Here is a 26608-nt window from a genome sequence, read left to right as displayed (position 1 = left end):
GGACTTTGCATGAACTTATAAGAGGTTCGGTTACTTTTCATGTTGCCAATTGGTTTTATGGTTGAACCTCAACTTTCTTCATGATATTAGGGTAGGTTGTCCCATGTGTGAATCCAAATGGCCACATGTGTTCTACATCATCCTGTTGTGTTGTCCACTTGTTAGGCTCGAAAATTCGCCACACATGAAGGAGTGTTGAGAATGAGTTCCACATTAATGGGAGGAGAGACCTTGCATGGGCTTATAAGAGGTGGGACTACTCTTCATATTGACAATTGGTTTTATGGTGGAACCCCAATTTTCTTCAATACTCTTTAACGAAATAATTTTTTTGAAATTGAAGCCTCAATTCCAGAAATGGAAAAAAAATCGGTATTTCTTTTTGGGGGAAGGAATATCTCTACTAATTAATGAAATTCTCTTTGTCAACCAAAAAGGGTGAAAAGACAACTTAGTCTTCTGTCACACAAAAAAAAAGATGGGCACTAATGTAATTTCACATGTCCAAATTTTATTGTTTTTCTATTGAAACCTCACCTACCGGTGATGTTAAACTACCTTTAATATTATAAAAAAAAATTAAAAAAAAAATAAAACCTCCCACTCCCCCCACGTTCTCTCTCTCCCTCTCTCCTTCTCATTTTCTAAAAAATATGTTTATACACACAAAGTGTATAGGCAAATGCTAGTTATTCATTAAGCTGATACATGACTAATGGTGTATTGTCTCTCTTTTGATAAAGAGTGTTACACCAAGTGATGGTGACACGGTTTCAACGAAAAGTAGACCCATTTTGACAAGAGTGTTTGTATTCACAGGAGATTCTTTTGTAATTCATTTGATTAAGATAACAAGTTTTTGTTTTTTTTTTTTTTTGTCTTTTGTTTTGTTTTGAAAAAAGTTTGACTATAGCAAACCTACAGCCAAAACTCCCTCAACTTTTATTAAACAAGCAGCCCAAAATTACAAGCAAACCAAGGGCTTTATTCAATTCTTCTTTGTTTTTTACCCCTCCCACCGCCCTTCTACTATCTCTTCTTTCTCCAATACACCCCACTCGTATTTCCAGCCCAAAAAGTGAAACCTAAAAACGAAATAATTATCAAACATGATCTTTAGATTTCAATGTCATGCATAGAGAGAGAGAGAGAGAGAGAGAGAGAGATAAAGTGATCCTTCCACTCAAGTTGCTCAAAAAATCATCCTTCTTTCAAGTTAGAGTAGAGTCAGAAAAGAACAGAGCCTTTCCATTCAGGTTGCTCAAAAATAATGAACTGCACAAAACTATGAATTTTACAACATCGTAACCCTTCCTGCTACCCTCTAGAGCCCATACTAAAATTTTACAGATCCGTTCCACACATTTTTGTTTTCTTCCAACTCGACTATGAACTACGGCAGCATTTTCTTGCGTGTACCATGCCCATGTTGACTTCGCAGAGGGCATGTTGTATGCCGGTTGTTTACCACAACCGTAGGAGCCACCAGTGGAGCGGCTGATCAGAAACTTTTCTATTGGTTCAGGGGGCGACACTGATTCTTTCTACATTTGAGGAGCACCATCTGTGATACTCAGGAGAAGAAGCAAGTTCTTGCAAGGCTTTTGTTGTCTCTCTGGTGAACTGCGTCCCACTCTTCCTTGGAGTCTTTTCTATTGGCGTGAGTCAATCTTTACGAAAATAGGAATGTAAATATTAGAGTCCTTTATTAGGAAGGATATCTCTTTGTGTCCTTCATTGTTTCCTTGGAGAACAAGGACTGACTGTATGTACTTATATACCAAATTATGCAATACATGAAAATTAAGCCGTAAATTTCTGTTTTTTTCTCCTTCGGATGTGGTGTGGAAAGTAGAAGGAAATAACCATGTATCTGACGGTTGAGAAGGTGGAGAATCAGAAATTTCCAATCTGCGGTGGTTCTTTTTGGGTATTTTCAATCGATTTCCTGCAGGATATTCCATATATGTCATGATTGACAACCCAAAAAACATAGCAAAAATCAAAAGCAGGTTAAGAAACATACATGCTATACTGCATATCATCTAATATATATGTTACTATAACTCCAAAAAAGACCAATTGACCGGCATGCATCAGATGAACAAAGCACAAATTGTCCCTTGGTTACCAGAATACTGAGAAACTGAGTAAACATTTATGGTATTCGCACGCATACACAATTATAGACATTTGGAGATGACCCCTACGTAACACTCTTCAATTAAAGATTGTTTGGTGTTTACTTAGATTGCGATGAAGGTGGTTAACTTACCCAGTAGATACTGACGAAGGAAATGTTGGCACATATTGGAAGGCGATGACTAAGCTCCAGAATTGGAAAGCCAGATATTTGCACACAAGACGAAGGAATCTCCATCTAAAAATTTTCTTTAGTATAGCGGAGACTACGAATCCAACTACAATAGCTTCTGTTGCCAGTAGGTGATCGACAGAACTCTGAAACAAAGTTGAAATTTTGATAGAGAAAACTTCGAGTGTAGACTTATCTAACGTACCTGAAAAATCACAGTAGCACCCAGAATTTTTATGGACCAATTAACAGACTGAGATGTCATTATCTCGATAGATCCATCTTCTGCCAGGACCAATTTGTGGACTGCCCAGAAGCCCAACCATGCTCCAGCCAGAAAAACAAAAGCCAGAAGAAATATAGCCAGCTGCAAATTATGAGAGAATTTCCTTAATTATTAGAGAATGAAGAATGTGTAGTCTACTTGTAAATTATTTCCACCCAAAAAAAGAGAAGCATTAGTCCCAACATATAAAACGTCAAATCTATATATAATAACTCGCCTATAGACTAATGGTGTGATTTCACGTGTATCTTGAGAATAAATCATAATTGACCAAGGCCAGAGCAAGAATAATTATTATCAGATGGTTTGCATAAAAAACCGACAGTGCGCATCAATTATTAGTTAGTACACACCTGAATAAAACTAAAATCCAAGATGGTAAGGGAAATGGAGTAGTGCAGAATTATAAGCACATCTTACCTGAAAAAGAATACAGAGTACAGTCAAAACCCAAAAGAAAAAGATGAAATGAATTAATACTTTATTGCAAAAATTGTTTACCAGTTCATATTTCATCAAAGCATGCAACTATATGCCCAAGTCAATGCAATGTGAGGAAATTTGTTCCCCCTAATAGAAAGCTGTTTATTGGTTATCACTATATAAGGCTGAGTAAACAAGCTATACTTCAGCAACAATACCAAAATATAAACATTCAAGAAAACGGGAAAACATGAATGATTTGATTTAAAAAATAAAGGTCTCAAGCCAAACATGACAATCATATGCAATCAAATAATCTGGATGGAAAAAGAGGAAGGCATTTTTCTTTATGGTGAAGATAGTAGGGCAACTAAAAGAATAATTCAAGATAACTTACAGGATTATACATGTCTTCGCTAACTCCAATCTCTGTGAGTAGTGTGCGCAATAACCCAGGTAGGTAGCTGAGGAGAAAAGATCCCAAACCAACCTGATAAATTATGAGAATTACATTGATCATTATCATGTAAATGAAAAGTGTAGAAACGTAAATTAACTGAGGTTTGGTACATACCACAGATGAGTACACAAAAATTGCAAGAGAATTCTTCCGACCAGTTGGGAGAAGCTTCATCCCCTGTAAACAACCAGAAAAATTAAACCGTCATACTCAGTTATATTATCTTGGATGATGTAAGGACTTCATTGGACGTTCAGCAATCTTATCAAGAAAAAGGATCACATCAGTACGGCAACTACATTACCTGAAAAAGTACCATCAATATTACAAGGACTACCCCAATTTGCCATTCCACTGCCGTAATAAAATACTAATGACTTGCTCAGGAGGGAAGCCAAGCTCATCATGATTATGCCCAATATCACAAATGTTACGTGATATTTAACAAATTCTGCAAAACAAAGAACACGCTCAATGAACTGGTCACCAAATGCAAGGATTACAGTAAGAGGTAAAATCGTGTGCACATTAGACTCCGGAGTGGTACCTTCTTCAATGGGCACCTCCAAGCTCTCTAAGGATGAATCCATACATCTATTAGTTGGTGCTCAAAAGGTGACATGGACCTTGACCAGGAGCCTTTGGGAACCTTCTGCCGAGAGCTGTGAGGACACATCCATATCCCAAGAGATGTATTTCTGCAACGAAAGAAAAAACAGATCATTCCACACAGAAATAACTTTACAGCAATACAAAACATATTTCAGAGACAATGGTATTATCATATCGCATGATAATGAATTTCTTCTCATTCAGTTAAGTAAGTCCTGTATGCACAGTGTCTGACAGGCAAGTAGTATTAAAAACTCACATGACCCATAATATTCACGACTCACCAGTGGACACAAACCTCGAAGGTCGGTATACGAGTGCTTGAATTTGTTCCTGATACCTTCACCTTCACCGTGTTGGCAAACTTCCAATATTTTTAAGCCATGAAACTTGAAAGTACACGGACATGAACACGTTCACACAGCACCCAAATGCCGGGCTTGGAACCAGGAAATTTTTTTACTGGCACCCCATGAGATAATTGTAACCCATCCGACTCGGAAATAACTGCAAATCAAAAGCATAAGAAAGGGATGACACGTTAAAAGTATAAAACTTCTCACACCCACCATCAAATAGGTCATTTCTATCTGCCTACAATTCAAAGCCACTAATCTCAGTAGCCTTTTTCAACCTTCACAAGACGTTCCGAAAAAGCTGTGATCTAGTATGCAGGCACATTTTGGTTCCCAAATGAAAAATCAATTTTAAACACCCAACAACTATAATGTAGCAGTCGTATCAGAAAAAAAATAATTTGACATAATCAATGAGAAACCAACTCCTAATCAAAATTTGAAATTTTCCACAATCTTAATTCTTCAGAAAAATTAAGAAACCAAATGAATAATTCTACTCCCATTTACTTCAAAAACCTGTACAATATGGGTTCAAATTTTAAACCTTCTTCTTTTCACTCGGTATTCTCAGAAACCCAATACGCCAACATTATAAACAAAAAATCAGTTTTGGGATTCATATGACTGTTTATCTTAAAAACCCTAGATTTCATTACTTCGTTGAGTTGGATAAGCGCAATAAAACTTGATGGGGAATTGAAAAGAAAGTACCTAAAGAAAGCTCATTGGAGGGCTCGACGGAGGAGGAAAAAGGGAGCGAGAGGAAGAGAAGCCAGAGAATGCTGACGAAGATCTGACGCGCATTTGCAGAAGCCCTTGGGCATTTGCAGAAGCCATTGGAGGTTACAATTATTCACACCGCATTTTACTTCTCACACGCTTTGATAATTTTTGTTCATTGATATTCTTCAATTTAACCGATCCGACGGCTAAAAATTAAAAAATAGGTGTGTAAGAAGTAAAATGAGGTGTGTGAATATCACATCCCTTATTATAACTTTTATAACCGTTTGTAGCTGAAGGGTAAAATTTTAACAGTTTGATGGGTTTGCCCAGGAGAGGATCCTGATCCGTCAGAAAGAAGGGGATAGGCGCGGGTAGAAAATGCGTTACGATATCAAGGGTATTTTTGCTATTTTGAAAAAAAAAGTCTCTATGGGCCGGGTTTTCGAGTCATTTCTAAATGGAATCAATTTTTGGCCACCTGAATGTGTCTTCAATATGGGAAATGTGCAAACCATGGCACAACCCAACATGGGTGAGCATTTTTTTTTTTTTTTTTCAGAGTTTCTATTGGCACTCAAAATAAAAAAAATGGATATATGTTTGGGTAAAAACAAACACAGTGGCTCGTTGAGTAATTTGTTTATTAGTATTTGTAAGCTTCATTCTTTGGTGTTCGAAGAGGCTTAAGAAATCCCTAAATTTGTTGTTTGTAAGGTATGCCACCGTTGACTTCTGTCAACATAATGATATGTTGTGTTTAGAATAGATTATATGTAAATGCGATACTTGCGTACAAGTAAGTAAAACTTCTTGATCAAATGATTGTTCCACTGTTTAGCTCAAGTTTGATTCTTTTTAATGCTTGCTTGTTAAAGACTTTAATTGTTTCTCGATGTCAGACCATAAACTACTAAGATGGGGTATAATGTTATATATAAACACACCACTTCAGTCATTTATGACAGGAAAGTAAGCACAGTAAGTAACAAGAGCAGTAAATACAACACTGAAATTGATATTAGTAATATTGAATATCACAAAACAAGTACATACACAAATGAACTTAAAACAATCGACAAAACTTTTATCGGATTGGTTTCAAGGTTGTTGGATTGGGTTAAAGATGCTTCCTTGTAAAGTGTTTCAACCAAGAGACAAACTTATCTAATGGCTGATAAAATGATATTATCCAAAGAGATGGTAATAGAGCAATTCTATTTGGTCTTAGAGTCTAAAGGAAGGAATCTTAGAGTTCTAATGTTTTGGTTTCAAGTGGTCTTTTGACAAGCCAAAAGGAATGAAGCAAGTAAAGGGAAAGAGATTTCGTTTTAAAGCTTGCGTCTTGTTTTGTTGAATGATTTGAGTGTCATTCGCTCTGAGATCTTTGCTTGTATATTACATTTCACTTCCTTCTTCAATGCTTCCTATGTCTTCACTTGAAGCTAACTTGGGATTATTTTCCAAAAAGTAATGCACCAATAGTAAAGTAATCCAAGATATCTGGGTAGGGAATCTATCTTAAGCTTAATCGAGAAGGCGGTTTATGTCTGATCACCTTCCCTCCAAAAATACCAAAATACTTTGCATTCAATGTTCCTAGCAAGAGAGAAAACTGAGACTGCCTTTCACAAGTCAAAAGTAATGTGGACCATGAAATGTTTATTTTAGACTAAATTAAAAGCTCAAACTCAATTTTCTTTGTGAATCATCTTATTAGGGCAAAACCAAAGCTCAAAAATTATTTTTAGTGTAAACAATCTCATTCTATTTTTTTTAAGGTTAATGTTTCAACCACATTTCCCTGATTTGTATTGTTCTCCTTGCTCATAAATGAAATTCAATTGCTAAGCTTGAAGCATACTGTTAGAGCCTAGACTGTACCAAGTTTAATGGCTTGATCTTAGATGATTCTTGGCTAGCATTACACAAGTGCCCCTACACTCCCGAGGTTCAGTAATCTTGTATAGGTTACAATATTTAATTCCAGAAGTGAAGAATTATGCTCCAACAAAACTAATTTTTGTTATAAATAGGCAAAAGTTAGAGAGATAATCTTTGTTAAAGACATGAACAAAACGGGTGCGAAATATCATATTGTTTTGTTTCGTAACTATAATACAAAAGAATTGCAGATAAAAAGAGGAATGAAGGGATACTGATATTATTACTTTCAATAATTTTCACTTTCAGTTGCTGTGTTGATCACCCACAGAGTGATCTATTTATAGAGCTACATCCGTAGGTTTATAGTGAAAGGAAAGTCACACCCGTGACAAAGCCAACAATATCCATGATTTTTCTCTTTTGAAAAAGTACCACACAACAAACTCCCTACTATTCACTACTATTCCCATGTGGGCATTCAATTATTCTTACAATTATTACAACACTCTCCCTTGGATGCCCACATATCAATATTAGTTGCCTTGTTAAAACCTTGCTTGGAAAAACCCAGTAGGAAAAAACCATAGCAAAGGAAAAAGAGTACAACTTTACCCAGATTGTTGATATAATGTTAAGCATGCTTATGTTGCCTCATTAAAACCTTGATAGAAAAACGCAGTGAGAAAAATCCTAGTCGAAGGAAAAAGAGTATAACAAGCATGTATGATGGATGCTCCCCCTGAATTATATCTCACTCTGATTCCGCATTCTTCAAATTTAGTTGATTGATAAGCCAACGTAATCCGATTCCCTACACTAGCTTCTGAGACGTACACTTTGATAGAGACTTGGTGAACAGGTCTGGTAGATTTTAATTGGAGCGGATTTGTATGACTTCAATAACTTTAGCCTTCTGAAGCTTATGTGCACTGCAAAACTTTGGAGATATATGTTTAGTCTTATCGCCCTTGATGAATCTTTCCTTTATTTGGGCAACGCAAGCTGCATTATTTTCATGGATAATAGTTGGGGTGTCTGTCTTTGAAGGTAAACCACATGAATTCGGGATATAATGGATCATTGATCTTAACCAAGAACATTCACGACTTGCTTCATGTAAAGCAAGTATTCTGAGTGATTGGAAGGTGTAGCAACTAATGTTTACTTTGTTGAGCGCCATGATATTGTTGTATCTCTATTAGTGAATACATATCTAGTTTGTAAGCGGGCTTTATGCAGATCAGAGAGAAAACCAGCGTCTACATATCTAACAAGAGTTTAGTCATTTGTGGATTTTTCGAAGTAGAAGAGGCCCACGTCTGTTGTCCCACGAAGGTATCGCAATACATCTTTGACTCCTTTCCAATGATGAATTGTTGGAGCAGAGCTATATCTTGCTAATAAGTTGACTGAAAAAGCTATATCTGGTCTAGTACATTGTGCTAAATACAATAAAGCACATATTGCACTTAAATATGGTCCTTCTGGACCAAGGACCATTTCATCATCTTATTTTGGAAGGAATGGATCTTTCTTAGTGTTCAAAGACTCAACGACCATTGGTTGCTAAGTGGATAAGCCTTATCCATGCCAAATTGCTTCAGGATTTTTTCAATGTAAGCTGATTGATGGACCAAAATTCCATTAGCACAATGCTTGATTTGAAGGCCGAGACAATATTTTGTTTTTCCAAGGTATTTCATTTCAAATTCGCTTTTCAGATATTCAACAGTTTTATTGAGCTCTTCAGGGGTTCCAACTAGGTTCATATTATCGACATATATTGCCATTATAGCAAATCCAGAATTTGATTTCTTAATGAACACATAAGGGCAAATGACATTGTTGGTATATCATTCTTTGATCAAATACTCATTGAGACGATTATACCATATTTGTCCAGATTGCTTCAGCCTATATAATGAGCGCCTTAATTTGATTGAAAGTATACCTCGTGGTTTATTAGTCGTTTCAGGCAACTTAAGTCTTTCTAGGACACTTTCATATATATGTCAGTATCTAATTTTCCATATAGATACACAGTGATGACATCCATAAGTCACATGTCAAGTTTTTCTGAAACTACCAAACTTATTAAGTAACGGAACGTAATTGCGTCCATTACAGGAGAGTATGTCTCTACATAATCAATTCCAGGTCATTATGAAAAACCTTGTGCAACGAGTAGTGCTTTATATTTTGCAATCTCATTTTTCTCATTGTGTTTTCTTGTGAATACCCATTTGTAACCCACAAGGTTTACACCAGGTGGGGTTTGGACTATTGGTCCGAAAACACTTCACCTTTCCAAGGAATTTAATTCTGCCTGGATTGCATCTTTCCACTTAGGCCAATTTTGTCTCTATTTGCATTCATCAACAGAGAGGGGCTCAATATCATCGCTTAATATGATTTCAATGGCTACTGCGAATGTGAACATGTCGTCGATGATTATTTCATTTCGATCCCATAATTCGTTAGTGCATGCATAATTTATGAAGATTTCTTTGCTTTCATGTACTTCTGTCTCTTCAGGGACATATGTCTCATCAAGGACATTTTCCTTTTTTGAAAGTTCAAAATCTTGAATTGTGGATTTATCATTCATTTTCTTTTCCTAAATGATTTCATTTGGGTTCAGTTGTGCCCTCATCTTTCTCTTTCGAAGGGCTGAATCTTCTGAACTTGGGGGTCTACCACGCTTCAAGCGTGCACTGAATGAATCATTCGCTGCCACTTTATTTTGTCTTACAGGGACATCAATTCTTCCAGGTGCATTTTGATGTGATATAAACTAGCACTCAACTTAAACTCTCTTGTTGACAATTGTAGTATAAATGCAAGTAGGGATCGTTCTAGGTCGGGAATTAAGAGGGATTGCTAATCTACTCTAAACTGACTTAAAAACACAAAAATAGGTTTGAAAACACTGAACTAGACTCAAAGAACTCAAAACAAACTAGAATGACTCAAAACAGCACAAAACAATCAAATAGACTCAAACTAGACACTAAAGGGTGATTTGGACGAATTCTAACTTTAACTTGACTCAAAACACTTAAAAACACAAATTGGACAGCTTTTAACTAATTTGACACAACAAAGTAAAGGGGATTGAGTTTTTCACGAATTTAAAGTAAAGACAAGTAAATTAAAGACTTAAACAAGTTTGGCACGAAATTGGGTGAATTGATGGGTGATAAGCTAGCTAGAGGGTCCTTCTCCACACATGACACACTTGCATACAAATCGATTTCTAGTTGCTTTTCCAATAAACCATGAACCTCAACGCCCAAATTAACCGTGAACAGCACTAATTAACCCTCAGATTTTCCTTAAGTCATTGTATTAAATGGGATACGTATTGGCAACCAAATTATTCTTCAATAGTTCCCTACATGAACAACATAATAGAGATATAATCAAAGATCATTAAGCTTTGTGAAAATCATAAGATTGACAAGACATTCGTAACTATGAACAGCATGATACTCCTGCCAAGAATTTACTTAACACGATTGTGATCAGCAACCTCCACTACTTGTGAATATTAGTTCATAACGATTATGTGAAACTCCCTTACATTCTAGCATCAAATTCATGCATGCAAACTATGTAGGCCTCCTTAATCAACATACAAGAATAAGTTATCAATCCAGCAGTTAAGTAAATTGCATTCATAATTTATGAAATCACAACTGGAGGTAATCAATTTTTATTGCAAATATAATCATGGTTTCAAAGTCTCCTCTAACTAAAACAAGTTTAGCTCCTCATGTTCACAATTAAACAAAGAAAACTTAAATTAAACATTGAAAACAAAAGATTGAATACACCTAGAAACGCTCCAACAATCCAATCTTGAATGGCAGGCACGGCTCCAAGGGGTCTTCTCTCCTATTTCCTTGCAAAATTATGGCACAAGGGTGTTTGGGTATGAAATTGGGTTGTGGTGGATGGATGGTGCGAATTCTGGTGGTGAAAGATGGATGAATGAATGGTTGTATGGTTCAATGAATATATGTGCGGCATAATGTGTATATAGTTTAGGAAAAAAGACATGGCATTAATTAAATGTTTTAGGAAAGATTTGGACTCTAAATCGTCAAGGAAAAAGGGTAATTAAATCAGAATCTAAGAGAGAAAAGGGAAAGGGATATGCGGCAACACCTAGGGAGAGAGGGAAAGTGACTTCCTTGCACGACAAGGAAACGAAAAGGGAGAATTGGTGCGACATCCCTCTTTGACTAGGATTAGGGCTTCTAGAACTTATATTTAAGTGTCCTAAATTAATTAGGAACCCCCTTTGCAACTGGAACATAAGTAGGAAAATATTAAGATTGACTAAGTCAAAATAAGGAAGTTTGACTCATGTTTCCTTCTTTATAGTTGATTCCTTTTCTTCCAAGTCTTGAATTGCTTTTTTCTATCTCTTTAGCAGATTCTTAGCCTTTCTTGAACTTTAATTCGTCCATCCACCTTGCTTTAAGCATGTGTTATCCATTCCAAGCCCAAAACTGCTCCAAAATGCTCCAAATTGCCTTTTCTTGCCACTTTAGTCAATTGGACCTACAAACATATGAAAATAGCTTAAATCACTATAATAAATAGAAACTAACTCACTAAATGCAAGGAATTAAACTAACTAAGTCATATAAAGAGTTGGTAATGATCTTACACATCATGGTGGATCCTGGATGATCCAGACAGTCATGCCAAAACATATAAATTTTTAAATCAATGAACTTCTGGTTCATGACAGTATGTTTTTCAATTGTCTTTATGTATGTATAATACAATCCACTCGATAAACCACGCAACTTCTCCAATATACGCTTCTGGGTGTCGTTGGAGGTAATGCATAGATATTCCACATTTTTTTGCACTTTTCGTTTCAATGTGGTATCCATTTAAATGTATGTCTTTAAAACTCAACAAATTTCGAGTAGATCGAGTAGTGTATAACACATTTTGTATGGACAATATTGTTCCATTTAGTAACATGATCTGGGCTTTTCCTGAGCCTTTAATTATATATGATTGGCCTGATGTTTTTGTTACCTTTACTTTTGTAAACATCAAGCTTGAGAAATATTTTCGATCTCGAAGTATTGTATGCATGGTTACCCTGTCTGCAAGACAAATATCTCCGTCATTGCTCTTGTTTTGATAATAACCATAGTTTTTATCCATGCTTTCTGAGTAAAGAAATCACAGTTAAAAACAGTTTATTCCTAATAAAAGGAAATTGAAATGCCACTTTTATTGAATTGAAATGCGAGCTTTAAACTACAAGGTCAGAATAATAAGAGTACATCAAACAAAAGTGATTCAATCGGATAGATTTACTTCATTCCCTCTTTCCACAATGAAGTCTGAGACATCTAGGTGAGTTGGGTTCAATTGCCCTGGTAAATCGAACATTGGATCATGTATATCCATCGGTTTAGCCTGGTCGATAAAATTGGTTTCGACACCTTTTTCCTTGAGGGAGGCTTGATACAGATCCACCAGATGTTTTGGGGTATGACAGGTACGCGCCCAGTGTCCATTACCACCACACCTATGGCAAACTTCTTCAGGATTTCTAGGAGTGTTATTCATATGAGTTTTGCCTTTCTGGCGATTTGCATTCTTGAAGCTCAGGCCTAAATTATGCCTTGGAACCTAGTTATGAAACTGGACACCATAGTTTTTGCCTTTCCTATTCCACTAACTTCGTTTGTGGCCACATCCTCGTTTGTAATTATTACCACGAGAAGATGTGGTGTTCACTTTGAGGGAAATAGCATTCATTTCTGGGAATGGTGTCGATCCAGTAGGTTGGGACTGATGATTCTTCATCAGAAACTCATTGTTTTGTTCAGCTACAAGGAGCACAGATATCAGCTGGTTGTACTCAATAATGCCTTGTTTTCTATACTGTTGTTGCATGAACACGTTGGAGGAATGAAATGTGTTGAAAGTCTTTTCAAGCATATCTTCCTTAGTGATGGTTTCCCCACAGAGCTTCATCTGGGAGTTGATTCTGAACATTGCATTATTGTACTTGGCTACCGTCTTGAAATTCTGGATCCTTAGGTGAGTTTACTCATAACAAGCCCTTGGAAGAATCACCATTTTCTGGTGACTGTATCTGTTTCTCAGTGCCTTCCAGAGGGCTAATGGATCTTCAACCATTAGGTACTCGCTTTTCAGTCCTTCATCAAGTTGGCGATGGATAAAGATCATGGCCTTCACTCAATCTTAAAAGGATGCATTATTTTCATCCTTGATGGTTTCTCTAAGATTCCCTACCTCCAGATGGATCTTGGCATCCACTACCCAGGTAAGGTAATTCTTCCCAGTAATATCTAGGGCAACAAAATCAAGCTTTGCCAAGTTCGCATTTTTTTTTTCTGAAAGAAAAATGAGATATGTAAGAGCTTGCAATAATATGCATTCTGGAGGAGTATAGTGTTAGAACTTCTAGTTCGTACAAATTTTTCATTTTGATCTTCAGACCAAAATGATAAGCACTCGAAACTTCAAACTCAAGATTTACATGATTAATGAGGAGGGCGATTGTACCACACCACTCTTATTGAAACAATATAGCAGGAAAATTTAAATATGCAGAGCAAGGTGGGCGATTATACCGCATTACCTAAAATTGCAGTAAAATTAAATCTGCAGTCCAAGATGGGCAATGATACCGCACCATCTTTGATCGCAGCAAAAATAAATAAACATTAGGTTAGTAATCAGGAGCTACACCAAACAAGAAATCAAAGATATGAGTAATTGTTATATTGACAAGTAGAAGCAGACATCGTGCTAGCAGTTCTTCACGAGGGTACATCTAGCAGATGAGGCAAAGGAGGAAAAAGAACAGTAAAATCCTTGGAGGAAACATTTTTCGCCGATGTGAACTGTTTAGGGTTAAAGAGTCGTGCTGATAACGTGTAATAAATAGACAAAAGTTAGAGAGATAACCTTTGCTAAAGATAGGAACGAAGCGAGTGCGAAATATCACACTGTTTTTTTCCGTAGCTATAACACAAAAGAATTGCAGATAAAATGAGGAAGAGAGGGATACTGATATTATTGCTTTCAGTAATTTTCTCTTTTAGTTGCTGTGTTGATCATCCATGGAGTGATTTATTAATAGAGCCACATTCGTTGGTTTATAGTGAATGGAAAGTCACACCCATGACAAATCCAACAATATCCGTGATTTTTCTCTTTTGAAAAAGTACCACACAATAAACTCCCTACCATTCACTGCTATTCCCATGTGGGCATTCAATTATTCTTTCAATTATCACAACAATTTTGATTTTGATTCCTGACAATTAGTAAATAGTTTCGTTGAACTCAATTTCATTTTCATTATGATTACATATAGTTTTTTCCTGTCAAATATAGATGGTTAATAACCACTTCAATAACAGTATCCAATTTTGCCGTCTCACTGAATCATTCCTACTTCAACTCCTTTTTACTATAATTCATTCTCATTTCAAGTCAGGTACGTAAGGAACGATTGATAAGTTCAATAGGCATATGCTTCCTATACAGTTTGTGTCATAGGCCTAAACTTTCACATTTATCCTTTCATGCGACTTCCACGTGTTATAATCTAAGTTTAAAGAACAAAAATGTAATTTGACATAATTTTATATTGCTTTTTAGTGCTTGCTAGCTTTCTATTGCCTCCTCAACACCCAGACAAAGCAAAGCACCAAGCGAGAATTTTGATTAAAGATGGGTACTTATCAACAACAGGAGATGAGGACAATTATTCAATCAAGAAACATGAACATGCATGTTAATTCAACATTTTTGAAAGAGAAAGTTAGTGGACCGAGCACTAAAAAAACCTTACTGTGCAGTGTAAAGGTAGATTCGACTAATTTAACCACAAACATAGTAAAGAAGTATGTTTTCTTTTATCAAGACTTTAAATTTTATCTAATTGCCCCACTTGAATGGCTTTACAGAAATTTAATTTTGGTATACATTGGTGTGTACCATACACCGATATTTGAGGCCACAAGACCATTCTTAACTGCTGGACTCTTGGTCGCACATTTAACACTCATTCCATCCATTTCCTATCCTAACATATACCGGAGTGTAGTAGAACTTTCTCCATTAGGGTCTACCCTCAATACCAATGTATTAGGTTTGCCGTGTGTAACTAGTAAGAAAATGAGTGAAATGACTAGATGCATTTGTGGGAAATTCTGGTATGAGACAGTGGCCAGGATTATTGGACCGAATGCCATATTAATGGAGAATTAAAGCTCTACAGCATATGGCCTCAGCCACAGTAAGCATGTAGCAGTATATGCTGCAGAAGTAAATGTCAATGCATCTCTTTGAAGCAAGTTTTTAATACTTGCTTAATATACACACTTTATTAAGAAACTCAAGCAACCTATTAAATCCATCAAATTCATTTAATTATTATCTTTTAAGATCAGGACCACAACTACTGTAAACATTTTAATTCTCGGGCATATATAAACTTTTGTGTTTAATTTACGTTACTAGATAAATGCTTATGTGATTACATTGAGAATTTGGACGACAAGAAAATTACTTTTAAGCAACATTAGTATATATGAATTGTTATTGGCACTCTAAAAACTTCATTCTACACTCCAAACTTTCTATATTTGAAAAGAAAAATACACTTGCGAAGAGTGTAGAATGAGATTCTTAGAATGCCAATAATACTTCCCAATATATATGAGTCTTTTCATAATCATTTTTTTTTTTATTTTAGTTTTCATTTTTTTGTGTTTGAGACATGCGAAGGTGTTTGAAGAAGAGGAAGTATTAAGAAGGGTGGTGACAGGACAGGAAGAAATACAAAGAAAACATATATAAAGAAAGAACTGCTAGTAGACTAAATTTGTAGACTTAATATGTAACTAATGATGTATCATCAATAAGAAATAAGCACGTTTATCAACGCTTAAGTAATAATTCAATCATCAACTTCCATATCATTTAGTTTACAAAATTTATTCCACACATTTAGTCTCCCTAGCTTTTACCCATAAAGAAAATTTTGAAATGAAAACAATAACTTACTAGATTTTGATTTTGAGTTTTTAATTTTATTTTTATTCATCTTTCTTTATAGATTTCTTCTGTATCCTTCTAACTCTTCTACTCTTTTATACCTTATTTCTTTCATGTATTTGTCATCTAATCTCTACCATAAAAATAAAAACTAAAAACTACAAAAAAATGAAAAGATTATCAAACAGATTCGTAGCATTGATACTAAGCTACCCATTCATTGTTTGATAAATACAAAGGAAGGTTGATTAGTCTAATAAAATGGAATCAAGTTCAACTTTGGGCAAGATAGTTTGCACCTAATTACAGCAAACTAAAGGGTTAACACAAATATGCAAGAGCGGTATACGTGTCCAAGTTGAATGAGTTATACATGACACCTAAACTCTGGAAACCCTATAGGCCATGGATAGCTTGCAAGGACGTGGAATAGTGGAAACTAATAACTATCAGTCTAAAAGAGAAGAGATATACGAAGATATTGGAAAAAGCGAAAGGAGGAGTCGCTGCTTCTGCTTGTTTTTATTGGTGGGAGAGAAATGAAGAGTTGTGCTGCATGCAAAATATTTCAAGTTCCAACCTCTGCAATACTCTGCAAGGCTGGCCTCCACTGCCCCACACCACCTCCACGTCCACCACCACCACCACCATAATTTCTTCCCACGCTTCTGTAGCTTCTGCCGTTGTTAGTGCTTGTGCTGCCACCGTTGCTTCCCACACTCTCCATCTGAAGAGATAAATAAATAAGTAATTTAAAAAAACATGCATCAATATCTTTCTAAATCAAAAGACCCCTAAATTTAATTAAGCAAGTTTGAAGCAAACCTAACTGAAGTTGTTTACCAGATTAAGTGTCATGCATTAACTAAACATGCTCTTCTAAGAAAAACGTAACTTAATCATCATATGGTTAGGAGTTGATAACCAATTCTATCAGTGCTAATATTGGTAAGGGGGAAAATGAATTCTCAACCCCCACCAAATATTTGTTGGACAAGAAGTATATCATTTAGCAAATCATAAAGTGATCAGTTGAACCTTTCCTCTGTCATCATAAATCTGCCAGTCCTTCAATAAAGGCATAAATGCATCCCATGAACCATTACAATGGAAGACTTATGGAACGATGACATAAGCCATGCCAATTATTGTACACTTTGAACAAGAAAAATAATTTTTGCATGCTCTTTTCTTTTTCTGCACATCTCTATATATTTATGTTCTTCTAGATTTCTTACTACGAATGTGAAAAATAAGTTTAAGTATGCATGTAAAGAAAAGAAATTTATTCACTACGAATGTGAGAAATAAACGTAAGTATGCATATAAAAAAAAAAAGAACGTGCAAATATTATTTTCTTTGAACATAAACCTTAAGCAAACATGTGCAGAAACCATTTTCATGTAAACATGTGTAGCTTTGATATGTTTTATAGCCCACACTCTAGCAACGACGTAGCCACCCACAAGGCTAAGGTGTGCTGGAGCCCAGCGAGTTTTTTTTTTATTTTTTATTTTATTTTTGTCAAACAGGGAGGTTTTCTGTTAGGATAGTGCTATCCATGCACTCAATTTTACTTCTCACACACCTCTCTCAATTTTTGGCTGTTAGATCGAATGAATTGAAGATGATCAATGACAAAAAATTAATAAGGGGGTATATTGGAGGTAAAAATAGATGTGTGAATAATACTATTCTTTTGTGTGAATAGCACTATTCAATAGAGGTTATTATTTAATGTATATTTAGTAGACAAAAGGTAATAAATAATACATTTTATGCAAAAAATGACAAATTAGCTCTATCCTCTACCACTTTTATCCTATTCGTAAAACAAAATGATCATTTATCCTATGTGCTTCTTTCAAGAAAAGAAAATTAACTTTTTTAAACCACAATAAAATCTCTTATTTCCGCAATTCCTTAATTACTTTCCGTTGCGATTTTTCAATGAATATCACCTTTGATATGTTCTTAATCTCTTTATTTACTTATTCTTGATTTAATTAGTAGGTTAATTATTTACATGATCCTTGAATTTATCAGTGAAAGTTTTATCTTTTATATATGTTATTTTTTATTGATTTGCATTTTTATGTAAAGAAAAATGGTAATTATATCTTATATGATTTTTCTTATAAATTTTTAAAAGAGATTGAATGAAATGTTCTTAATTGGCTAATAGAGATAAACATGAAGACTAAATTAACCAAATCAAAAATATGAAGATTAAATTGACCATATGATTATAATATAATGAACATTTTGATATTTAAGCCTAAATATAAAATGCTACTCCGACATGTTTCTTTTCCTAATGGAAACTTTTGACTGGGGTAAGATTCTTACATATATTTTATCCTGAGTGATGTATCTGACAAAAATAAACGTGTTACCATAAAAACCTACATTCTCGAGATCTGTGGATTTAAAAGTAAGATCCGATTCTTCGAATTGCAGACGATAATTTAATTAATTTCAGTAGGACACAGTAAAATCACCATATCTCCTCTGCACACAGATTAACCTTTTCTTTTACTACTATTTTTAAAAATCCGTACAGAAATTTGAAAGTATCCCTTTTTGGATCGCAAAGATGCCCTAACGAGTTGAAGTGAAAAACAAAATGAAGATGCCCACACATGCACATACATATCCCGTACTACCGAAGAACAAAACACAAGGTCTACAAAGTGCTTGATATCCGACCTTCTATCATTATCACATCAATTTTGAATGACCAAATTACCCTGATAATTTCATGTGATTCAACAATGATTGATGCAAGGATGGTTTGATTATGTAGGTCTTTAAAGTTTATATTTACCTTGATGGAATTGTTGTTGACGGACTTCAAATTCTGACCTGCCAAGTCCTTCATCTTCATTTCCACTCCAAGCTCACCTCTATGCTTCAGCAACTTCCCCAGCTTCACAGATTTTTTAGCAGCAAACTCCTTCAACACATCTGTTTAAATATATAAAGAAATATGAAATATTAAAATTAAAATCTTAACCAAAAATCCACATACAATTTTGGCGGATGGTCATACGGTGATTTTCTTTGCTGGAAAAACATTTATATTGTCAGAGAATCGGATATAAACGTAAACCTAGTTAATCTACCTTCATTTGTTTTGATGTGTCTGAAAACATGAACTTGTACTGCATAATCTAACTGAAACATTCTCTATAAACAAAAGAAAAGCTAATTGATTAAAACTCGTTTCTAAAAAACTGAAAAACGAAGCTAGAAACATGACCTTCGAAGCTGATGAAGCGATAAACCTGTCCAATGAGCAAAGTGTCGTCAGGCCTGAGAAGCTTGAGCTGCTTGATCACTGGAGCACCAGTCACAGACTTCATGGTCGGAGAGTTGACGACGAGAGCCACGTAGTGGCCGGGGTTGGAAGTCATGACCTCATGAGCGCCCACAGACCAGTAAATCCTCTCGATCTTGTTGTTCCCCGGATGCTGAATCACCACCGTCGCTGCCTCTGCCGCCTGACAATTCCCCATTTCAATGGCGGTGATATCGAACTCGTCAAGACAATATTAACTGGATGGAACTCCTTGTGATGGTGTAGCTCTAAATACGTATAGGTGGTGGGTTTTAGTGACAGAAAGGTAAAGTGGAGTATGGGGTTTAATTTGGGGTCCTTATTATTAGGGAAGGTCCGTCCTTTACACTGGACACCCAGCTGCAGACCCAGCAGTTGCTAATAATAAATGGAATCTGACTATTTCACGTTCACCAACCAAAGCACGTCAAGAATCAAAACTCAGAAGGGATGTGACAAACTGACAAACACAAAGCACCACGATCGTACGTCCAGTACCAAGGTCCAAGAAACCCTAAAAGAAAAAGAAATTGAAGCCGGAAATTCAAAACCAATGATTTGGCGGTGCAAAGGAAATTAGAGGGAGAAGGGTGTTGGGTGGGCTTATATAATGTCAGATTTTAGGAAGTGAAGGGCATATTATTATTATTATCATGGATTATGCTTGAACGCCGAACTGCAAGAAAAGGAAAAATTATATTAATAGTATGGGAGCTGCAGACGTATTAGATCTGCAAAACCACCTGGGTTGGGATCTTTTACGTTGTGGTTTAATGATCTTAGTGATCTCTCTGATCAAATTTAAAGGCTTCTTTTTCTGCTTTTGGTATGCAGAATAAGTACGATATGATTTATTCCATACACAATACACAAAACCTTTAAGTATTAGTATAGAGATTGACATAGAAAATGTCATTCTTATCCTTATTCGTTCTTCATGATCCCACGTGTGCATCGCGATACAAAATGCAAATGTTGAGAGGGACAGAAGAAAGATTTTTCATTAAACCCAAACAATAATACCAAGTACTATAAACAAGCCGACCTCAGAGTTTGGAAGCCCTGTTTAAGGCTTTAGACAGATGCTTATAAAATCTAAAATTTTAGTTACTCTATTTACTTTTATATTTATTTTTTTGGTTGTGTATACAGTGATACTACGCAAAAGAAAATAAATAAAAATGATGCATAGTGTGGTGGCTAGGTATCTATCTGCTCTCTCTATGTTTTTGGACTCAAAACTCCTTGCTTTTAAATACAAAAAATAAAAAATAAAAAAAAACATAAAAAGATGTATTCGAACCCAGTTGGAGCTATAAAGATAAGAAGCGAGAGAACACATACACTAAGAACTTAATTTGGTTATTCGGCCTTTAAATATATATGCTTTATATACATGTAAAATAAAATCGTAAATCAGGGCCCCTCTACTACAAAAGGGCCTTATAGTGTCAGTTGTTGCGTCGGTTTAATATAATATAGTGGCGAACAAGAGACTTGCGACATCCACTGAACATGACGTCGGATTTACTGTCACTTATAAGCACCATAAAATGTCTATGTCACTTTTAAACTAACGTAAAAATTTATTGTCGCTTATAACCGACACACATTTTAATAATTTTTAAATACTGGCGTCGCTTTTAAGTGACATAAATTATGGGTGTCGCTTCTAGGCGACACCAAGCGACACTAATTCTTGTTTTTAAATATTTTAAAGCCTACGTCGGTTCTGAGCGACATAGATTTTAGTTTTTTTTTAAATATTTTGAAAACTGGTGTCGGTTGTAAGCGACAAATTGATGGATACTCTGACACACCCCGACCGGAATTAAGGCGTGTTGGCCGTCACGTGAGGGTGACGTAGCCATGTGCACAGTGGGAAACAAAAGATAATAATAAAAGTACGAATAAATAAGAACCAAACTACTAAGTAAACTAGTTAAGGTAACACACTAATGTGAGACTAAGTGGGATAAACATAATCAGAGCACAAAAAACCTAAGTGCAGCCCAGAAGAATGAATACTAATTACACAACACCCAAAGGTGATCCTACATTTGTGATGTTCTGTCAGAACCACTGGCAAGTCCTCGTGAACCACCAAAGCTGCTTCTAACTAGAACCTGGAGGGGCGCAAAACAGAAAGTGTGAGTGGGCAAAAACAAAGCTTTTCAAAATCATTCATTATTGAAAGTTCTAACCCCTCGAAGTAAAAACCTGTATAGTTTCCTAGAAAATAGTATATACACATATATCGAAAACATGTCAGAAATATGTCATGTCGAATGCCTCCACATAAACTGTAAGTAACCCAGGTAATGTCAATCAATGCAAGTAACATGTCAGCCGGAGTCACCTAACGTGACATGTATGGCTGAATCTAGAGCTTCAATCCTCAACTCACTAACTATATCTGCACACTAGTCGGAACCACCTAAAGTGGTCCGGACGACAGGACTGGGTGTAAATAAATACGCTCAAGTGCTACGATCACATGAAGACTAGGCGAATAATCGCAAGTCACCTATGAGTCGAAACCACCTATAGTGGTTTGTACAATAGGACTGTGCACCTAACTTGGATCCAAGATGAGCGTGTGGTGTGGGAGGTGAACATCATGTGAAAGACTGTGCCCTACTCTGGGCGGGAGCACTAACACCGAGGGTGCAGGTTATGAGTTCTCTATGCATCTCACATAACCACTAATTCACAATCATAAACCATAAACTTACCTGGCACTTACCTATGCGTCCGCAACACTAAACATACATATATGCAACTACTAATGCATAAATAAATAGGCAAACACTATGCATGACATTTAAAACATATAAACATTCCATTTCATTTTCTGGGAAAAACCATAAGTATATAGGTATATACGGAAAATCAAAAGCCCACTCACTGGTATGTGGAAGGGTTGTAACCCCCTTGCCTCGAGTGACTGCGCTCGTCCTCAGGATGGGTCTCACCTATATGCGAAATAACTATAAAAACGTCAATTTAAAGCACATAGCCAAAACTAGGTAATAACTTCTCATACAATGGTGATAGGAGCATATTCATGCGACTTAATTAGCTTGTTCTCGTGCATTTATGTTGTGTTTACTTATCTATTTCAGTGTTTAAGGCCACTTTTGTGTATTTTCAGATTATAAGGCCAAAGTGTGCAAGAAGATGCAAATTGAAGTCTTTTGGAGCGAAAGAGGAATGAATGAGTTGAAGACTTGAAGAAACGACGAATTCCTACGCCAACGATGAATTCTTACCAAAACGAAGAATCCTACTCAAACAAGGCTTCCTATTTTAGGAAAGTTGACCCTAAGTTTCCCGTTTTGGTAACCTTTCCTAATTCTAAACGTCCATATTTTCTAGCCACTTTATAGGCCTCGTATGCACTTTAAGACACAAAACCAAGGCCCTAGCCCTATTTCCCTTCCTAGCCGCACCTTAGGGACCTCTTATTATTTTTCTTTTCATATTTTTCAGCAAAAAAATAAATAAAACAAAGCAGCCACAAACACCTAATTACTTTAGTAAGCCGTGGCTTCCCATTTTATTATTCAACCCTAATAATTCTTCCAGCCGTGCCTTTCATCCAACAGCCGCAACCATCCCTTAATTCAAAATCTGCCGTGGCCCCCCCCATTTAATCTCAACCTAATTCTCTCCAAAAGGCAGCAGCCACTTTTCCCATTTTTCACTCCATAATCGGTGCAAAACCATTCCAGCCACATTTATCATCACAGCCGCAGCAACATCTCCCATTTTATTTTTCTAATCCGTGCCTTCCCCATTTTTTTTCACCCTAATTCCTCATTAACCCTTTACTCCCCAAGCCGTGACTTCCACAAAAAACTGTCACACATTCAACACCATTCCATAACAGCCGCAAGACTTCAAAAAAATATTCTTTGCAGCCGCATATTTGGTCCCAAAACTGTGCAGCCATTCCACACCTTTTCTCCATCACAGCCGTGCAGATTCCATCACCCTAAGATCCCATTATTCAATTCTCCTCTAGCAGCCGCAACATATAGCCCTCCATTCCAGCCACTTTATTTCATTCCAGCCGTAACTTCACACCATATTCTCTCAAACAGCCGCAGCAAGAAGAAAGGAGGAAGAGGACTTAAAATCGCGCAGAAATTCAAGTGGATTCGTTGGGCGTTTTAGGTGTAATCAATCCTTTGTTCTTTATGTTTAAATTCAATTGTATTTTTCTTGTTGTGAACATGAGAGGCTAAATCCCCCTAGTTAGCTAGGGGGTGATTCGAAACCATGTTTATGCTTGCAATATGAATTGATTACTTTTGGTTGGAATTTCATAAGTTGTGGATTCAATTCGTTCATCTATTTGATTGATAACTTATTTATGTATGTTGATTGAGAGTGCACGCTTAGTTTTCATGCATGAATATGATGCTAGATTATGAGGGAGTTTCACCTAATAGTTACAATCTTATAATCACAAGTAGTGAAGGTCGCTTGAAAACGATCGCGTTGAATGAATTCTTAGCATAAGTTTCATGCAATTCATAGTAACGAATGTTTCGTCAATGCTTATGTTTTTCATAGAACTTAATGATTCTTGCTTGTATCTCTATTATGCAATTCATGTAGAGAACTTGTAGGGAATGTTTTGGGTTGTCGTATGCAATCATCCAACTTAATAACTTGTGGAAAAACTGAGGGTTAATTAGTGCAATTCACGGTTAATTTGGGGCGTTGAGTTTCATAATTTATCGAAAGACCAACTGAAAATCATTTTGTATGCAAGTGTAGCATGTGTGGAGAAGAACCTTCTAGCTAGCATTCATTCCATATTTCATCACATTCATATTTAAATTCTGCCTTTAAATTACAATTTGTGCATTTAATTTATTTTCGTCAAAACCTCAATCCCCCTTTACCTTAGTGTCTAATTTAGTTAGAAAGTGTCTTAATTTGTGTTTATAAGTATTTTGCATTCTTTGAGTCTAGTTTAGTGTTTTTAACGTTTGTTTTACGTTTTTGAGTCAGTGTCCAAGTGATTTAGTAATCCCTCCTAATCCCCGGTCTAGAACGATCCCTACTTGCATCTTTACTACAATTGTCACAAGAGGGTTTTAATTTGTGTGCTTACTTAGTTCGCATCAAATTTTTGGCGCCGTTGCCGGGGATTAGCAACTTTGCTAATCCCTTGGTTCTTTTATTTTCGTTTAGTTTGTTTTCGTTTTAGTTTCTAACTTAGTTTTATTTTCTTTGTTTGATGTTACTTTTGATATTTGCTTTAGTTCTTTTTCTTTGATTTTAGGTGCTTGAGAAGTAAGATATGGATGTTGCTAGCATTCAAGCTCAATTGGCAAATCTTACTTCTCAATTGTCGCAGATTGCTGAAAGGACCACAATACAAAATGTCCCTACATTTAGTGCGTCTTATAGGCAAGGATACCAAGCCAATCAATATCCACAAAGCGATTGGAGTGATCATTCAAACTCTATGTGGTGGAAAGCTCAACAAGTTCAACATGAAGCATATTGGCAGCCATATGAGGAGTTCTGTTCAAGATCTATGCAGCCGCCACAACCTTATATGCAATATGCTCAATCAAACTCAGGTTCATCAATAGATTATAATCAAATTCTTGATGAATTAAACTCTTTGGTGCAGGGTTCACAAAATCAAGCTAAGGAGACTCACCAAGAAACATATTGGCAACCATATGAGGATTCATATGCACCACCACAGCCTTCCCCTCAATCTTCACATCCAAATTCAGGTATATCAAATTTTTATAAGGAAGTTATTCAACAACTGAATTCTGTGGAGCAGGGCAGGGAAGCTCAACCATTTCAACAAAACGCAGTTTGGCGACCAATTGAGGATTTCTATCAAGCAAAAAAGTTGGCTGAGTGGAACAGTCAATTTAGGCAGAATGCAGAATGCATGGAACAAATTCAAGAACAAATGGTTGAAGATGAGCCCATGGATGAATTGCTACTGCTCGAAGAGGAGGAGGATGCACAAGGCACGGCAAGGGAAGAACAACCCTTGCTGCAACCTCCCAATATTCCTACACCACCCCATTCAAGTAAGGTTGTTCCAAATTTAATTATTTCTAACTTTGTTCCCCCAAATGCACCCTTCCCTGGCAGGTTCATGCAATCCATGAAAGATGAGGGGAAGAAAGACATCTTGGACACCTTTCCAACAAGTCACGAGGAAAAAGTGGTTGAGGAGCATCTTGAATTCATCAAGGAGGAAATTGGAGTGGATCACACAGCCACAACCTTCAAAATGTCCAATCTAAATGAAAACATCCCTTGTGCGTTTGTTGAATGTGCTGCGACTTTAGAGCCAATATTGCAGCCCATAGGTAAGCCACCAACTCAAATTCCAATTCCCACTTCAATTAATCGTGTGTTACATTCTTCATTGCAGGCACCTACTCAAATCCAATTTGGTGAAAGAGTTTACATGGATCTTAGGACAGATCTCTATTCCACTCCATACAAAGATCCAATTCTTGAATGTTTTGAGAAGCATTTCGTGGAGGATGTACTTAAGTTCTTATTGGAGCATGTAAGTAAGCCACCAACTCAAAATCCAAAGTCGTTTTTGACTAATATGTTGTTGATGTCAATAATTAGGGCACCCACTCTTGAAATTCAACCATTGCCGGAACATTTCAAGTATCATCATCCATTCAATGATCAACTCCATGCCGTGGGTTCCATTAAGGCATGATTGTGTTCTTCGTCCGACTGGAAGACGTTAAAGCAAGCGCTTCGTGGGAGGCAACCCATGCAATCAACAAAGGAAGAACTTGGGAATCGCTCCACACTCAGATTTGCGTCCCTAAACCCTTCCCTTTGTTGCTTACTTTATGTTTTGTGTAATGTTTTTTTTTATTGTGTTTAAAACATTGAGGACAATGTTTAGTTTAAGTGTGGGGGGGTAACATTCTGTTTTGAGATATTTGTGCATGAAATTCGTAGGGTTTTACCACCTAGCATGTCTAAACTTGTTTCCCACTGTTTTTAAGTGTTTTTAAGCTATTTTAGAGTGTTTAAGAGTGTGTGGATTTAAAAATCCGAAAATACCATAAAAATTTGAAAAATTGTTTTGAAAAACCCAAAAAT

The 26608-nt window shown here is 36.1% G+C and overlaps 2 protein-coding genes across 2 annotated transcripts; both read right to left on the bottom strand.

Moving 5' to 3' along the window:
* Nucleotides 1-1188: 1188 nt before the first annotated feature.
* Nucleotides 1189-5307, bottom strand: LOC103952697 (the record flags this gene model as incomplete). The annotated part of the gene is given in 10 exon segments (XM_048575635.1): nucleotides 1189-1948; nucleotides 2276-2681; nucleotides 3421-3513; nucleotides 3598-3660; nucleotides 3788-3826; nucleotides 3828-3934; nucleotides 4031-4072; nucleotides 4075-4181; nucleotides 4380-4602; nucleotides 5166-5307. Coding segments are annotated over 9 exon segments (987 nt in total), but the record flags the coding sequence as incomplete, so codon positions are not given.
* An 11009-nt stretch (nucleotides 5308-16316) lies between these two features.
* LOC103952661 lies at nucleotides 16317-20317 on the bottom strand. The gene is made up of 3 exons (XM_018648776.2): nucleotides 19403-20317; nucleotides 18968-19107; nucleotides 16317-16866 (listed from the first exon to the last, which is right to left on the bottom strand). The coding sequence occupies exons 1-3, from the start codon at nucleotides 19656-19658 to the stop codon at nucleotides 16708-16710; spliced, it is 555 nt and encodes a 184-aa protein (XP_018504292.2). The 5' UTR covers nucleotides 19659-20317; the 3' UTR covers nucleotides 16317-16707.
* Nucleotides 20318-26608: the final 6291 nt, after the last annotated feature.

This window comes from the organism of the source record quoted next, unplaced genomic scaffold (assembly GCF_019419815.1).
Source record: "Pyrus x bretschneideri cultivar Hongxiangsu unplaced genomic scaffold, Pyrus_bretschneideri_v1 Contig8, whole genome shotgun sequence".
In the NCBI taxonomy this organism is placed as follows: domain Eukaryota; kingdom Viridiplantae; phylum Streptophyta; class Magnoliopsida; order Rosales; family Rosaceae; genus Pyrus; species Pyrus x bretschneideri.
This window is presented reverse-complemented; position numbering and strand designations above follow the sequence as displayed.